At 45.4% G+C, this 18421-nt stretch overlaps 1 protein-coding gene across 1 annotated transcript in view; it reads right to left on the reverse strand.

Annotated features, from left to right (window-relative positions):
• Positions 1-18421, reverse strand: part of pdia5 (protein disulfide isomerase family A, member 5) — a 196049-nt gene that overhangs the window by 86755 nt on the left and 90873 nt on the right. The window contains exon 9 of the mRNA XM_034185846.1: positions 9231-9322. Coding sequence (XP_034041737.1) covers positions 9231-9322 — 92 coding nt within the window. The remainder of the gene's footprint in view (positions 1-9230; positions 9323-18421) is intronic.

The following is an 18421-nucleotide window of genomic DNA, read 5'->3' on the forward strand; positions in this document are numbered from 1 at the left end:
GTTTTTTTGTGGGGGGGTGTCAGGTCAATTTTTCCACCCCAGTCTTTTCACACAACTTGTATTGTGCTACCTGTGTTTAAACCAAAAAAACGTACACTGTGGCTCAGAAAAGTACACAATAAAGGAAATGACAATTCAAAAGAACTCAAAAATAATAAAAGGTAAGTCCCTTCGGCTGCTCCCTTGTTTGCACTTGGGGTCGCCATAGCAAATCCAAGGTGGATCTGCATGTTGAATTGGCACAGGTTTTACGCCGGATGCCCTTCCTGATGCAACTCCACATTACATGGAGAAATTTAGCAGGGGTGGGATTTGAACCCGGAGCCTTCTGAACTGAAACCAAGCGCATTAACCACTTGGCCACCACCCCTGCCTAAAAGAACTCAAAAATAATAATTCTCTGTATCAATTCAAATGGAACAATAGACAGGGGATTAGGGGATTTATTTACAGTACTAGGGTATTCAATGTGACCGCATAAAGACTGGAAAATGGATGCAGTCATATTTGTGGCAAATTAATGCATCAACTTCTTAAACCTTCACTTACTTCTGAGATTTTCTAGTTTTGGCAGGAGCTTTGGGGCTATTGATAATCTTTCTTTTCAAATTCTTGGCCACCTTATGTACAGATGTCTGGGTTTTCAGTTGTTTTCCCTGGGACAATCCCAGTTTCTGCCTGCGTTCAGCTTTCTATTCTTTGGCTATTGGCCAATTTCTTTCTTAAAATACAAATACTGCCTATATTGAAAGGTACTAAATTCATTTATTCACTTTTTCATTTCAAGTAAAAATAGAGATGAGGGTTATAGGAAAATCACTGCTTATCTGGATAGACCGTGACTAAAAATAAATAAATAAATAAATAAAAAGTACATTAATGCCAACATATGTTGTCTTATGCAAATGATAATCAAATAGAAATATCTTCTTACCTCCCTGGTGTGTTTTCCTGACATAGGGAAAAAAAAAAAAAAAAAAATCATTCTTGTCTTTTGACTCTAATCACTGCCATCTAAACTTGTTCTTCACGCAGTCATTACAAGACAGACTGTCTCCTCTTTTTAAAACAGATTTTAAAACATAAGATCAAAGACTTACCAGAGTGTTAGCTTTTCTGTATAAAAGATGATTTTAAAAAGTAAAAGTAAAAGCCATTTTGGTCCTTTTGCTCGACCCAGCCCCATTTTCTGGTAAACTTTAAATCGTCTCACGCAGCAGAACTTTTCAGCAATTTGTTTTGTAGTTTCAGCACGGTGCAGAGTTCATGGTAAAATCTGTAATGCCGTCTCCCTCCTGGACATGTGGCGGCACGCAACATTAATCCTTCAGTCTCGAATAGCAAGCCAGATTATTCCAGGTGTTTGTCATAAAATACTCCAAACTAGAGCACCTCACTCAGAGCACAAATATCCTAACGGATCAGACGCCTCTGTTACAGTGGACACTCCGAGTCAAACTCTCGTCGGATATAATGTTGTATGCTAACAGCGTTATGACTTTTAGCAGCTGTCGGTAGCTTCACCAATTAGCTCCACTCAATGTATTATTTATTGGAAAAAAAATACGTGGCTCATAACTTTCAATGTCCACAACAAAGTGTGAGGAGTGCAGTCCCCAAAAATATGATTTAATAAACACCCAAACCCAAGCTAGGCAGTTCGGACTTCGTAGAGAGGCATGATTGGGCGTCTTTCATCACAAGCAGAGGCAGGCACGCTCCACCCCTTTATTTATTAATTAGTTCTGACTTTCTGATTGGCTGAGAAATGTACATAATGTACATGTTGGGGGAGATCGAAAAAAAATCTTTCAGCCAGCAAAATAACCCTTCTTCTTTTGAGTTTATTGGCAGCTTGCAAACCAACATGGAGCATTACCACCACCAACTGTTTGGGCATGGAACATGAATGGATTCTTATGTATGTTACCAAAAATAATCTGTTATAATTGAAATCCCTTATATGTGTAAAACGGACATAATCTGTTATACGTGTAAAACATACAAAATCCATTATATGTATGCAATGGATTAGTTATAGCCAGGAGGCACCAAACAATCGACTGGGAATCCCCAGCTCCAATTAGACTTATGCATTTCCTTGATTAAAAGCCTGACCTTGAATCGGGACCTGCCTCATTTCCTGACTGGGTGAAAACTTCGTCTGGAAAAAATAAACACCTGCCTTAAATAAGCACCAGACATTAGGTGCATGAAAAGAATACATTTGGTTAAAGTCCACCGCGGAGTGGTACCTTAAAAACTCCTAAAGCCTGATTTATGCTTCTGCAACTCTGTGGCAATGCAATGACGTTGACGTCTGCATGACCCTTTTAAGTTCTCCGTTGCATCTTTATGCAATTTGCAGCAGGAACAGCAGCCTTTTATGGATTAATCTGTCCCTCAATGAGCCCCGCTTCTTTATATAATCATCAACCTCCAAACCAATGGTACATTCAATTTTCCTCCATGAATTGTGGGACAGTTGAGCATCTTTTTCCGACTCCGTGTTGTAAAGTTGGTCATATTTATGTACATCTCTGCTACCGTATTTGATCCATGACTGAAATGTAATCAGCAGGCGCACAGCAAAAACTTTTAAATGTGATGGGGGAGAAGGCATGAAACCAGGTAAGTAAGAAATCACAGCCCTTTGCTGTATCCGTCATTTAGCAGGTACGCGTGAGGCTCCGGAGACAGCCATACGGAGGGCTCTGATCAAAAGCAGTGTGGTTTGTCACACCCAGGTATATGTGTGAAACTTAACACCATATTACAGTGCAGGCAACAAGCAGCATTTTGTTAATAATCACCGGCCTTCAATTACAGCCTGTGTTGTTTAGGTTCCGTGTCTGAACATGGTTTGAAAAACAAACGTTTTTAATCACGGAAATACCGTACACACTTTCCTCAAATCAGCGAGCGTCAGTGCTGAACTTCATTTCATACCTCTGTTACTGGGCATGGTGATTAATACATGGAAAAGTATTTAAAAGCAACCCTCTGCGCAACCAAAATCCAATATGTCGGGTATGCAATCCCCTATTACTGAAATAAATCAACTCTTCAATGATGTTGTGATTTACTGAGACATACCTGTATAAGTCACAGGACCTCTCAAACTAGCAAAAAACAACAACAACAACAAAAATGACTTACACTCCAGAAAATATGGTGAAAATATGACAGGACAGGACTATTGTCAGCAGCCTATGCTCCAGGAGGAGCGATGGGCAAAATGAATGATGACAGGACAGGAAATGAACCAGATTTTTGACTAAATGTTTCAATATAGTCCATTCCAGCCCATTTTCTTTAAACAGTCAGAGATGAACACATGAAGATTTCCATCAATCATTAAGAAATACAATCCATATGGCAAATGGCAAGTGAGGGAAGCCACCAAGACATCCAGACAACTCTGAAGGAGTTGCAGGCTTCTGTGGCTGTGATTGGAGAAACCTCGGTTTGTTGTATCACCAGTCACAGCATCAAGGTCAGAAGGATTCTCATATAAAGTCATTTCAGCTACACATGGGAAACTCGACCCTAGAAGCGATCAGTTTTCTTGTAGAAGGACATTATTCCTGACTTGGATTTCTAGTCAGCCCTTAAATGCAGTAAGCTGACTGTAAGTAAGAGATCCATCATGTGACCTGTATCAGCCTGCGTCCTGTTTTAGGAGCTACCTGTTGTTCTGTAGCAATAAAGTGACCACATGCTAAACATTGTTGCTCCCAGTGTGTAGTGAGCACCTTGCATGGCATCAGCCTCACATCTAGGTGAATGTGAGGCATTGATGTGTAAAGTGATTTGAGCATTTGATGTAGATGGAAAAATGCTAAATAAATAAATAACGCAGTCCATTTACAGTGATAACATGGTGACAGATTTATTATTTGAATGGTAAATGGACTGCATTTATATAGTGCCTTTCCATCTGCATCAAACGCTCAACGCGCTTTGCAATAATGCCTCACATTCACCCTGATGTCAGGCTGCTGCCATGCAAGGCGCCCACTCTACACACCGGGAGCAGCTAGGGGATTAAGGACCTTACCCAAGGGCCCTTAGTGATTTTCCGATCAGGCTGGGATTTGAACCGAGGACTCTCTAGTCTCAAGCACAACGCTTAACCACTAGACCATCACCTCCTAACCACTAGACCATCATCTCACCTAATGTGAACAGTTAAAGGAGCACTACTCACTTAGTATGATCTATACTCAATGAAATAGTTTTTTTGGAGCCAAGAACAGAACAACAATTTAATCTTTATTGTCAGATTTGCAGCAGTGACTCACACATAAACCCACGCCACATGCTGTGTCTGCACACTTGTGTCAAAGATACTGAGGGTTTCCAAAAATCCCCATTCCCAACCCACCTAAGGTTTTTGGCCATCTTAAATACCCACTTGTGGCATTTCCTGGCAAATTTGGCTCATTCTTTATATTGCCAGCGTTGTGGCAAAACCTGGTCACTGGTAAAAAACAAAAACTACAAAACAAAGAATAACAATCCATGTCACAGAAAAAGAAATTTGCATTTTCCTGTGATAAACACTTTTTAACCAATGAGTGGGTATGTCAAATAAAAATTACATTAAACACATGGATCACTCAAACAGTTTCAGCATCACTAACACCTCCAAACTACCATCTATATGGGTGGAAATAATATATTTCAGTATAAGCTAAATGTAATGTACACATTTACTGGCAGAATCCCCAGAGTCATCACTGGCAGATCTCAGGGTTGACACTTATCTTGAAAATTTAACTGCAGGCACCCTGGTGTAACAAGTCAAAATAAAGGAAGGCCAGGCAAACATGGCCTGTGGCTCAAAATTAGCAGCCCCTCTTCAGGCGCTGCACAGCAGCTGACTTAACAAGCTGCTGTCCATCTGTCACAACAAAACCATCACTCAGATCACGTTAAAGAATCACAGAGTTTTATACCTTTTTTCCAAAAAAACTTGCCTTCACCAGTGCAGTTGTCTATGTGAAACAAATGCTATTAAGAATGAGTTTCACCAACAAGACTGCATCAACAAGATGTGTGATTAGCAAGGGAGTGTTACATGAGAAAAGATGTCTGAGGTGCAAAATACTGTATAGTCGAGGAGGGAGATCGTGGACAGCAATGTTTATGTTGATAAGCAACAAATTATATAAAACCCAAAACAAAACAAAAAAAGTCAGATCCTGACATCTTTGCTTTCTGTTGAAAGCTGTGACTGCTATCTTTAACTGATGATGGACAGCAGCTTTATTTAACACGGGTTTTCCACATTGCAGCTGTCAACCACAATTTTAAGCAGTATCAACAATGTCGGGAATTTTATTATGTTTACTGTGAAAACAATAACTTTCATTAATATTTGTAAACATAAAAATGGATTTACAGATTACAATAAAAATGTTGTGTTGCAATGTCATTTGGTTCAAGGAAGAGTTTAGCTGCCCACTGCTTCTAGTGATTTAGAGTGTGAATAATTGCCTGTTATTCTGACGGGTTAAATACAGACAAGAGGTTCCCAAGTGTGAAATATTATTATTGTTAGTTAAAGCAATGAGACAATGATAACTTCCTGAAGAACCATTGCATATGTGAATTTGGGGATTCTTTTTAAATTTGATTTAATTTTTTTCCCATTCTTCTCTGCAGAACCTCTTAAGCTCTGTGACAGGTTGAATGAAGACCTTCAAATATTTTCAGGTCTGTTCAAAGATATTAATTCACAGAATGTGGCTGTCCCAAAGCCACTTTTGTGCTGTCATTGGTTTGTGTACTTTGGACTTTGACAAAGCCTGTGAGAGCCCCCCTCCCCTTTTGTCCCCATACCAGCATCTTACACACAATGTGTGTGTGCAGCACATTACTGTCCTGAGTGAAAGTTTTTGTTTTGTTCTGTGTTTTTTTTTATTATAACTGTTGTTGCTGTTGTTCAACTCTACCCACCAACTATTATTTTTGACAACACCTACCTCAGTTTTTTTTTTCCAGTGTTCTCTCTCCTGTATTTTAAACATGTTTAAATCATGCGTGTATAAAAAAAAAAGTTGTCTGGGCAGCAGATAACGATGCTACTGGGTCTGTGTAGTCATGCAGTCAACAATAATACTGGTATAAATTTTTACGTGATTAAAAAAGTTTCATATCACAATATGAAAAGCCGGTGTTGCTGACTGAATGGGCCTCCTAAAAATCAGTCCCCCCGATGACGCGGTTCACGAATTAACACCTCGTTTCTGCTTCAAACTGCACTCCAGTCATCTATCTCAGTGACAGATATCTGAACCTTTTGTACAACAATCATTTCCAGATAAATTCAGCATTATTTCATTATAAAAGGCGGCGGAAGCAATCAAAGCGCAGCAGCTAAACAAGGGGCTAGCTGATGAGTTCACTGCGCTTCAGACATTTAAAAACGTTGTGGAATTTCGCCTCTTTTCTGCTTAAAACTGCCTTGTTTCTGCTTAAAACTGACTTTAGAATAATTTAAGAGGTCTTACTTTTATCATCTCATGGTTAATAATCCCATTAATCCATTTGATTTCTTTGTGTGAAGAGACTCCGTCTCAGACGTGCTGCTGTGGTCTGAAATGGCGCATGCGCAGATGCAAGAGGTGGACCGATTTTTAGGGGCGGACCATTCGGTCTGCGACATTGGGTTTCCATGACAGAGTGGAGGAGTATCAAGATGGTATTAGTGTATTTGGCAGCTTTTTTTTTTGGATGGCAATGCTTCTCTTTTGAATTGTAACATCAAGCATAATTCCTCCTGAGTAATCTGATGGAGTTGTTAAAAGGCCGTTGTTACATTCTGAATGCACATGCCTTTTGCAAACCTGTGGAGAATATAGCCGCATCCGTTACATGTGACATGAGCGGCACGCAGCAAGAAATAGAAAAAAAACTATCCAACAATCATTTTGACATCATACTGGCAACATTAAATAATTAACACCTTTTATTAGAGTTTGCGTGTGCGGACATGAAAGATATTAACGCTTCCCCCCAACATTTCAGCAATTGAAAAAAAGTAACTTGAGTGCCATCTGGCTTCAAAAAATACATTTTCTGATCTTCACTTTTCTGAAGACTCTTCAGTTTAACTCACTCAGACCTCTGTGACCAACAGTATCTGGATTATAAAAACTAGATCTAGGGAGTCTAGATCTACATATGTATTTATATTTCTATTTTTAAGTTTATGTACTATACCACACTGAACATAGTGGGCCTAATTTATTAAAGGTTTGTATCTTTAAAAACGTGTGAACTCTAACTGTGCACACTGAGGACTGAGCCTTTCAAAGGCATAAAATCGTGTGTAGTGTCTATTTAATATGGTGGCCTTAATGAATAGGAATTCTAGGGTGTGTCTATCGAGTGCATAAAATACTGGGAGAAGAACATGCAAACAGGTTAATTTAGCACACTCAATGTGATTTATTAAGCCAGAAACAATTTCAGGGGCTTTTGACTGAGTCTGTATTTTGCACATTTGAAAACAAGGGTGCTAAATGTGTTGCACAATCACAGAAGCATCAATGTGATTCAAAGTAATTTCCCAGGAGCTGTTTGCTTTTCTTTATTTTCATTCAATAATTTCTTTCATGCAGAAAACACCATGATTAAACAATTTATAGTGGCATATTTTTAAGAAATGGAAACTAAACATTCACACCTTACAAAAAATTAAATGTGACAATTGTGTTATTTTATTTTACCGTTTTCACTGATATTACATTTCTATATGGGTTTTTTATTTTCACATTGCATGTGCAGGCACAGCATAAACTGCTGTCCCAGCACCTGTGCCATGGGCAGCTCCACCTACAAATAAAATGTACATAAATCTATATGCCACTCATTCAATGTCGAGTCCTCTCCAGTTATGGAAATGTGAAGAAAATATATTAAATGTTGTTAAATTTAACACCGGAGTCAGTACCTGTGCCATGAAAAGCACCTCCATCACAGGAACTTGCATTTGAAGATTATCGCCTTCATCCAACAGTTTAATGTACCAACAGTAATAATAATATACTTAATCAGAATATTCTTGGTCATCACAGTGGCTTAACAGGTTCCACAAAAAGAATGGGCACACTCTACTTACAGCAGGGGAACTTAAATTAATAAAACAAAAAAAAAAAGTTAAAAATCTTTTTTAAATTTCCACAGCTGTTTTGCTTGTGTGACACACTGCAAAATATTAGACCAACAATGTTCAAGGCACATTCATTTTCAATTTGGTAAAAATGTTTAATAACTTTCTCAATTAAGGTGTGTGTGTGTGTGTGTGTGTGTGTGTGCGCGCACCTGCAAGTGGCTGATTTAATTTCATTTTGCACTTATGGTTATTAACATGCAAAATCTTTATTTACATACTGCTGTCTATGCCAAATTACCAACCACTGATATCCAACCAAAGTGCAAACTTTCAGAATGCCCACACAGTTCAGTATTCCTTATTTGGAATCTCAGTAAATAAGGCCAAATGCACGCCTTCAGAGAGGTTCTGTCAGCTGATGATCAGTAAATTTAACTGTACACACAGATTGGGGGGTCCTGCTGATTAGCAACCAACAAAAATCACTTCCAAAAAACAGTCACAGAAGATGCAAAATGTGAGAGAAAGTAATTATCAAAAACACATGTTGAAAAATATGTAGAACGATAGAGTAACAACAAAACAGAAATGCAGCTGAAATGATCCCTGGTATAAATACATTTACACAAGGGAACTGTGGCAATCGAGCAGCTCAGCTCCCACACATATACCTCACAAGCCGGTGTAGAACAGGTACCTTAACTGCTGTTCCTTCATAAGTGCAATACTGCCAAATTTGGCATCTACTAAACTTCAACACACACACACACACACACATATATATATCAGAATCAGTTTTACCCACGAATATGTAAACAACTTACTGGAATCATACTTATATTACCAATTCTGCAATTTAGAACAGCCTGTATCATCAATTTTATACAAACTAAAAACCAGGCGATCCCAAAGCTTTGTTTTTTGTTTTGCTCCTTTAATTCTAAGACGCGAGAGACCCCTTTTTCGAGCTAGAAGACTGTATCATCACATCTGCTGTTGAAGTGGCTTGAATTGCTCTCTCTTTGAAGTGGCACTGCTCTGATGTTCTGTGCTTTCGAAGTGATGGCTGAGCCTAAAGTAAAAAGGATGAGGGGACTCAACTCACTCAAAGTAGCAGAAGGTTGGGTAGCCTTTCACGTTGTACTCCTGCTTCAGACCATCAAACTCGGCAGGGTGTACATTCATTCCTGCCAGTATCTTAAACACAAAGGAGAAGAAGGACATGTAATCAGGAAGGTGAGGGGCAAAAGGCAGAAGTATAACAGAATAAAATCAAAACAACTCATTTCGCAGCCATGTGTTTTGAAATAAAAGAATGTTCAAAGTCAAACAAAAACATGCCCTGTGAATGCAAACCACATACAAATGTTGAGAGGGTAGTATTGAGGTCAGATCAGGTGCAACAAGCTGTAATTGTTTGCTGCCAAACACCACTGTTGATATTTGCTGCATCCCCCCACTTGAGAGCCATAAAAGTGAGAAGGAATTTGATGCGGCTGATCTGATAGGCCTCCACAAAATCCAGTCATCATGGGAGCTATGTATGGGGCCATTATTGTAGCAAAAGTATTTGCAAATGCGTATTTTGATCTACAGTAGTGTTCAGAATAATAGTAGTGCTATGTGACTAAAAAGATTAATCCAGGTTTTGAGTATATTTCTTATTGTTACATGGGAAACAAGGTACCAGTAGATTCAGTAGATTCTCACAAATCCAACAAGACCAAGCATTCATGATATGCACACTCTTAAGGCTATGAAATTGGGCTATTAGTAAAAAAAAAAAAAGTAGAAAAGAGGGTGTTCACAATAGGCTAATAGTAGTGTGGCATTCAGTTACTGAGTTCGTCAATTTCGTGGAACAAACAGGTGTGAATCAGGTGTCCCCTATGTAAGAATGAAGCCAGCACCTGTTGAGCATGCTTTTCTCTTTGAAAGCCTGAGGAAAATGGGACGTTCAAGACATTGTTCAGCAGAACAGCTTAGTTTGATGAAAAAGTTGATTGGAGAGGGAAAAACCTATACGCAGGTGCAAAAAATTATAGGCTGTTCATCTACAATGATCTCCAATGCTTTAAAATGGACAAAAAAAACCACAGACACGTGGAAGAAAATGGAAAACAACCATCAAAATGGATAGAAGAATAACCAGAATGGCAAAGGCTCACCCACTGATCAGCTCCAGGATGATCAAAGACAGTCTGGAGTTACCTGTAAGTGCTGTGATAGTTAGAAGACGCCTGTGTGAAGCTAATTTATTTGCAAGAATCCCCCGCAAAGCCCCTCTGTTAAATAAAAGACATGTGCAGAAGAGGTTACAATTTGACAAAGAACACATCAACTGGCCTAAAGAGAAATGGAGGAATATTTTGTGGACTGATGAGAGTAAAATTGTTCTTTTTGGGTCCAAGGGCCGCAGACAGTTTGTGAGACGACCCCCAAACTCTGAATTCAAGCCACAGTTCACAGTGAAGACAGTGAAGCATGGTGGTGCAAGCATCATGATATGGGCATGTTTCTCCTACTATGGTGTTGGGCCTATATATCGCATACCAGGTATCATGGATCAGTTTGGATATGTCAAAATACTTGAAGAGGTCATGTTGCCTTATGCTGAAAGGGACATGCCCTTGAAATGGGTGTTTCAACAAGACAATGACCCCAAGCACACTAGTAAACAAGCAAAATCTTGGTTCCAAACCAACAAAATTAATGCCTCGCAGATGTGAAGAAATCATGAAAAACTGTGGTTATACAACTAAATACTAGTTTAGTGATTCACGGGATTGCTAAAAAAGCAGTTTGAACATAACAGTTTTGAGTTTGTAGCGTCAACAGTAGATGCTACCATTATTGTGAACACCCCCTTTTCTACTTTTTTTTTTTACTAATAGCCCAATTTCATAGCCTTAAGAGTGTGCATATCATGAATGCTTGGTCTTGTTAGATTTGTGAGAATCTACTGAATCTACTGGTACCTTGTTTCCCATGTAACAATAAGAAATATACTCAAAACCTGGATTAATCTTTTTAGTCACATAGCACTACTATATTCTGAACACTATTGTATGTGTGTGTAAACAGATCCACAAATGCGTATAGCAATCTGTGTGTGCGTATTTTGATCTGTGTGTGTAAACAGATCCACAAATGCATATAGCAATCTATGTGTGCGTATTTTGAGCTGTGCGTGTGCATGTGTGTGTGAAAATCGGGCCACTCGATTGGATGTGTTCTTACACGTGACTTCTGCTACAGTTCTGCCGCGTTAGATCTGTAAATGCGTGCAGCGATTTGTGTGTGTGTGTGTGTGTGTGTGTGTGTGTGTGTGTGTGTGTGTGTGGAGACTTGTCTGTGTGCCTCCACCAGAGGGCGCAAGCACCAATGACATCACTCATCACTGTGGTTTTAAGCTTGGCTGGCTTTGTTTCCGCCCCTGAGACCATCCACCAGTGTGAGTTCCCGTCCCTGATTGGTGGATGGTCTCAGGGGCGGAAACAAAGCAGTGTGTTTTTATGCCTTGTGTCCAGCACAAAAGATACACTGCTGCATCATTGACTTGGAAAACTGTCTCATCTTTTCCAGCCCGACATTTGTCTTTTGGACATTTATGAGACCATTACTGTAGGAAAAGCATTTGCAAATGTGTATTTTGATCTCTTCGAGGGACCAGCCAGGCTTAAAACGACAGTGATGAGTGATGTCATTGGTGCACGCAATCGCTGCACGCATTTACAGATGTAACGTGGCAGAACTGTAGCAAAAGTCACGTGTTAAGGTGCGTTTACACATAACGACGAAAAGTCACAAATGTCACAAAGTATACATTCTTGGACGCTGATCATGAATGTGATGATTCGGGGCAGAGGCGTCAGGAGTCCTCAGGAACTGCTGCAACCTGTTACCACGCGTTACGATTAATGGCACGTGTTGCTGGACAATTATCAGGAACCATTACGCACGGTCAAGAATAATGTTCTGCGTTGTTAGTGCATCATTAAGTTCTGTCACATTGTTAATGAGGCAAACTGTCTCCGCACACACCCCCATGTTCACCCATCAGCTGCTGAACAATTCAGATCGCTCCAGTTTGCTCCACAGCAGATGAAATTTGTGACCGCATGCTTAGTTGGGCTCTGTGCCATGGAGTGGCACAGAGAGGAGGAGGAGCCAGATGTGTGGCTTCACGCGGCTCTCGTCTCGCTCGTTTTCCCAAACATCAGGCACATGCAGCAGGTGGAACACCTGCAGGAGCGCGCTGATAGTCACTGGAACAAAACTTTTAGCCGACTTGGCGTCACTGTCCTCCTTCAGCATTACTGCAGCAATGAAACTGAATGCGGTACAGCAGGGTTTAATTGTGTGCACGTCAGAGAAGAACACTGTCACGCTCTATTAAGGATCACCACTCATCAAGACGGATCAACACGCTCAGTTGCGACCTCCACTACATGATGCGAAATGAGGGTGTCATTTGTGTCTGCAATCTCTCAACACAGTTAGCACCCTGCTTTCAAATGTGCAAAATACAGACAATCACTAGCCTCGAAAATTGTTTTTGGGCTTGATAATGTTGGGAAAGTGTAGGTACACGGACCCACAACAGGGGGGCGCAAATGAACGGTCAATGGAGTAGGTCAAATAACAACACTTTACTGTTGTGAATGTGCACAACCAATACAACAGATTACAACAATGGTCAAAAGTCAATTCACAAAGATGTCGTGTGGGCAGGCTCGAAGATAGGGGACGTCTGTCCAAGGCAGAACCGGAACCACACGATTTCCTCCGCCACCAGACCTCGGGAATACTGGAGCCGCCAAGTCCCGAACTCCCAGGTGGCCACTGCCTCCGCGTGTCGGACCTGGTACTGCTGGCGAGGAACAACAAACAATTAAATGTGGGCGCGTTTGCACCCAGCAATCCACACGGCAGGAAAACTACCTCCACCTCTCGTTGGATAAGGAGTCCACACTAACAATGCACTTAGTCACAAGAAATACTGTCAAAACAGTCAGCTGAGGTACGTTACCTTCCAGGTAGAACGATATCTCGGCAAAGAGGTGGAGACGTCGTCCTGCTGATATACTCCTGCCGATCATATGATTGGTAACAGCTGTTGCAGGTGATGCGTGACAGCTGTCACCCTGGCTGCTCCTGTGAGGCGGCTGCGCCCTCTGGTGCCTGGAGCCCGCACTCCAGACAGGGCGCCCTCTGGTGGTGGGCCAGCAGTACCTCCTCTTCTGGCGGCCCACACAACAGGACCCCCCCCTCAACGGGCGCCTCCTGGCGCCCGACCAGGCTTGTCCGGGTGGCGGCGGTAGAAATCGGCCAGGAGGGCCGGGTCCAGGATGAAGCTCCTCTTCACCCAGGAGCATTCTTCAGGTCCGTAACCCTCCCAGTCCACCAAATACTGGAAGCCCCGGCCCATCCTACGGACATCTAAGAGCCGGCGCACAGTCCAAGCCGGCTCGCCATCGATGATCCGGGCAGGAGGTGGTGCCGGACCGGGAGTACAGAGGGGTGAGGTGTGATGGGGCTTGATCCGGGACACGTGGAAAACGGGATGGATCCGCAGTGAGGCTGGAAGCTGAAGCCTCACTGCGGCTGGACTGATGACCTTGATGATCTTGAACGGACCGATATACCAGTCCTGCAGTTTAGGGGAGTCCACTTGAAGGGGTATGTCCTTAGTAGACAACCACACTGCCTGCCCTGGCCGGTACGTAGGGGCCGGGGTCCGCCGACGGTCTGCATGGGCCTTCGTCCTCATCCGGGCCTTCAGCAAGGCAGAACGGGCGGCACGCCACACCCGACGGCACTTCCGTAGGTGGGCCTGGACCGAGGGCACACCGACCTCTCCCTCAACCACCGGAAACAAAGGAGGTTGGTACCCCAGACACACCTCGAAAGGGGAGAGGCCGGTGGCTGCCGACACCTGGCTGTTATGGGCATACTCGATCCAGGCCAGATGGGTACTCCAGGCCGCCGGGTGCACGGCTGTCACGCAACGCAGGGCCTGCTCCACCTCCTGATTGGCCCGTTCTGCTTGCCCGTTGGTCTGGGGATGATACCCGGATGAGAGACTCACCGTGGCCCCCAGTTCCCGGCAGAAGCTCCTCCAGACTTGCGAGGAGAACTGGGGACCGCGATCGGAGACGATGTCTGTTGGGATCCCATGCAACCGGACGACGTGGTGGACCAGGAGGTCCGCTGTCTCCTGGGCCGTCGGGAGCTTCGGGAGGGCCACGAAGTGGGCCGCCTTGGAGAATCGGTCCACTATCGTGAGGATGGTGGTGCTGCCCTGGGACGGCGGGAGGCCCGTGACAAAATCCAGGCCGATGTGGGACCAGGGGCGATGGGGCACAGGCAGCGGCTGGAGCAGTCCCGAAGCCCTGCGATGGTCAGCCTTGCCCCTGGCGCAGGTGGTGCAGGCCTGGATATAATCCCGGACGTCGGCCTCTAGGGACGCCCACCAGAAGCGCTGCCGGACAACTGCCACGGTTCTTCACACCCCTGGATGACAGGAGAGCTTAGAGCCGTAACAGAAGTCCAAGACTGCAGCCCTAGCTTCTGGTGGGACGTAGAGTCTGTTCTTCGGCCCAGTTCCGGGGTCCGGGCTTCGTGCCAGGGCCTCCCGGACGGTTCTCCCTACGTCCCAGGTGAGGGTGGCCACGATAGTGGACTCCGGGATGATGGGTTCCGGTGGATCCGACAACTCCGTTTTGACTTCATCTTCATGTACCCGGGACAAGGCATCCGATTTCTGGTTCTTGGTCCCGGGACGGTAGGTGATCCGGAAGTCAAAACGGCCGAAGAACAGTGACCAGCGGGCTTGCCTGGGGTTCAGCCGCTTGGCGGTCCTGATATACTCCAGGTTCCGGTGGTCAGTGAAAACCGTGAATGGCACGGACGTTTCCTCCAACAGATGTCTCCACTCTTCAAGAGCCTCTTTCACCGCAAGGAGTTCTCGATTGCCGACGTCACAGTTCCGTTCGGCCGGGGTCAACCTGCGGGAAAAATAGGCACACGGGTGAAGGACCTTATCGGTCTTCCCGCTCTGGGAAAGCACAGCTCCTATCCCTGAGTCCGAGGTGTCCACTTCAACCACTAACTGGCGACTAGGATCGGGCTGCACCAGAACGGGTGCAGACGAGAAGCGCCGTTTCAACTCCTTGAACGCGGCATCGCAACGATCCGACCAGGTGAAGGGGACTTTTGGTGAGGTCAGGGCTGTCAGGGGGCTAACTACCTGACTGTAGCCCTTAATGAACCTCCTGTAGAAATTTGCAAAGCCGAGGAACTGTTGCAGCTTCCTACGGCTAGTGGGTTAGGGCCAGTCTCTCACCGCCGCAACCTTGGCCGGATCAGGAGCGACGGAGTTGGGGGAGATGATAAACCCCAGGAAGGACAAAGAAGTGCGGTGAAACTCGCACTTCTCGCCCTTCACAAACAGCCGGTTCTCCAACAACCGCTGCAGGACCTGACGTACATGCCGGACATGAGTCTCAGGATCCGGAGAAAAGATGAGTATATCGTCTAGATATACGAAGACGAATCGGTGCAGGAAATCCCGCAAGACATCATTAACCAATGCTTGAAACATCGCGGGGGCGTTTGTGAGGCCGAACGGCATGACCAGGTACTCAAAGTGACCTAAGGGGGTGTTAAATGCCGTCTTCTACTCGTCTCCCTTCTGGATCCGAACCAGGTGATACGCATTTCTAAGATCTAGCTTCGTGAATATTTGGGCTCCATGCAGGGGCGTGAACACTGAATCCAACAAGGGCAATGGGTATCGGTTACGAACCGTGATTTCGTTCAGCCCCCTGTAATCAATGCATGGACGTAGTCCGCCATCCTTTTTTCCCACAAAAAAGAAACCTGCACCCATCGGGGAAGTGGAATTCCGGATCAACCCGGTAGCTAAAGAGTCCCGGATGTAGGTCTCCATTGATTCGTGCTCAGGTCGTGAGAGGTTGTACAACCTGCTGGACGGGAACTCAACGCCTGGAACCAAATCAATGGCACAATCGTACGGACGGTGGGGGGGAAGGGTGAGCGCCAGATCCTTACTGAACACATCTACAAGGTCATGGTACTCCACCGGCACCGTCCCTAGATTGGGCGGGACTCTGACCTCCTCCTTAGCCTGGGAACCGGGAGGAACCGAGGAACCTAAACATACCCGATGGCAGGTCTCGCTCCACTGAGCCACTACCCCGGACGGCCAATCGATCCGGGGATTGTGTTTTAACATCCAGGGGAACCCTAAAATCACACGGGAGGTAGCAGGAGTCACAAAAAACTCGATCTCCTCCCGGTGATTTCCTGACACCACCAGAGTTACAGGCGGTGTCTTATGTGTGATTGGAGGGAGTAGGGAGCCATCTAGTGCCCGCACCTGCACAGGCGAGGTAAGCGCCACCAGAGGGAGCCCTATCTCCCGGGCCCATCTGCTGTCTAACAGATTCCCTTCAGAGCCCGTGTCCACCAGTGCTGGGGCCTTCAGGGTTAAATCCTCATAAAGGATTGTAACTGGGAGTCGTGTGGCAATGTGGGTGTGTCCCACGTGAATGTCTCGGCCCACCCCTAGCCCAGTCTCTAGGGGCGGGCGTTGGTGTTTAACCGCTCGGGGCAGTCTCTTACCTGATGCTCTATCGAGCCACAAACAAAACACGCTCCGCGGGCCAGCCTCCTCTGTCTATCTGGTGCCCTAAATGTGGCCCTGCTCGTGTCCATAGCTTCGTCAGCAGGGGGAGCTGTAACCACACAGAGCGTAGGGGCCGTGGAGCGTGGGGAGGGCGGGACGCGGTCGGAACCGGAAGGGAGAAGGACGGCGCGTGCCCGGCCACGCCCTTCGTCTCGTTCCCGACGGCGTTCTTCTAACCGATTGTCTAATCGTATAACTAGATCAATAAGCCCGTCTAAATCCCGCGGTTCGTCCTTAGCCACCAGGTGCTCCTTTAGGACCAACGACAGTCCGTTTACAAAGGCGGCGCGGAGGGCAGTGCTATTCCAGCCGGACCTCGCAGCCGCGATGCGGAAGTCGACTGCATAGGCAGCTGCGCTCCGGCGCCCCTGTCTCATTGACAGCAGCACGGCTGAAGCGGTCTCTCCTCTATTTGGGTGATCGAACACTGTTCTGAACTCCCTCACAAACCCATCATATGTCTGAAGGAGCCATGAATTCTGCTCCCAGAGCGCTGTAGCCCAAGCGCGTGCCTCACCGGGAAGCAGGTTAATTACATAAGCTATTTTGCTGGTGTCAGTCGCGTACATGACAGGACGTTGTGCGAAGACGAGCGAACACTGCATAAGGAAGTCCGCGCACGTCTCCACACAACCTCCGTACGGCTCTGGAGGGCTTATGTATGCTTCCGGGGAAGGTGGAAGGGGTCGTTGAACGACCTGTGGAACGTCACTGTTACGCACAGGGTCGACAGGAGGGAGAGCCGCAGCAGCGCCCTGAGGGCGCGCTTCCACCTGCGCGGCGAGAGCCTCCACCCTGCGGTTAAGGAGGACGTTCTGCTCGGTCATTAAATCCAACCGAGCCGTGAAAGCGGTGAGGATCCGCTGCAACTCACCAATCATTCCTCCTGCGGACGCCTGTGCGCCCTTGTTCTTCCATTGGCCGTTCAACAGCCGGTTGACGCCCCTTGGGATCCATGACGATGGCCGAGATATCCTGTTGGGAAAGTGTAGGTACACGGACCCACAACAGGGGGGCGCAAATGAACGGTCAATGGAGTAGGTCAAATAACAACACTTTACTGTTGTGAATGTGCACAACCAATACAACAGATTACAACAATGGTCAAAAGTCAATTCACAAAGATGTCGTGTGGGCAGGCTCGAAGATAGGGGACGTCTGTCCAAGGCAGAACCGGAACCACACGATTTCCTCCGCCACCAGACCTCGGGAATACTGGAGCCGCCAAGTCCCGAACTCCCAGGTGGCCACTGCCTCCGCGTGTCGGACCTGGTACTGCTGGCGAGGAACAACAAACAATTAAATGTGGGCGCGTTTGCACCCAGCAATCCACACGGCAGGAAAACTACCTCCACCTCTCGTTGGATAAGGAGTCCACACTAACAATGCACTTAGTCACAAGAAATACTGTCAAAACAGTCAGCTGAGGTACGTTACCTTCCAGGTAGAACGATATCTCGGCAAAGAGGTGGAGACGTCGTCCTGCTGATATACTCCTGCCGATCATATGATTGGTAACAGCTGTTGCAGGTGATGCGTGACAGCTGTCACCCTGGCTGCTCCTGTGAGGCGGCTGCGCCCTC

Source organism: Thalassophryne amazonica, chromosome 14, assembly GCF_902500255.1.
Source record: "Thalassophryne amazonica chromosome 14, fThaAma1.1, whole genome shotgun sequence".
NCBI lineage: Eukaryota > Metazoa > Chordata > Actinopteri > Batrachoidiformes > Batrachoididae > Thalassophryne > Thalassophryne amazonica.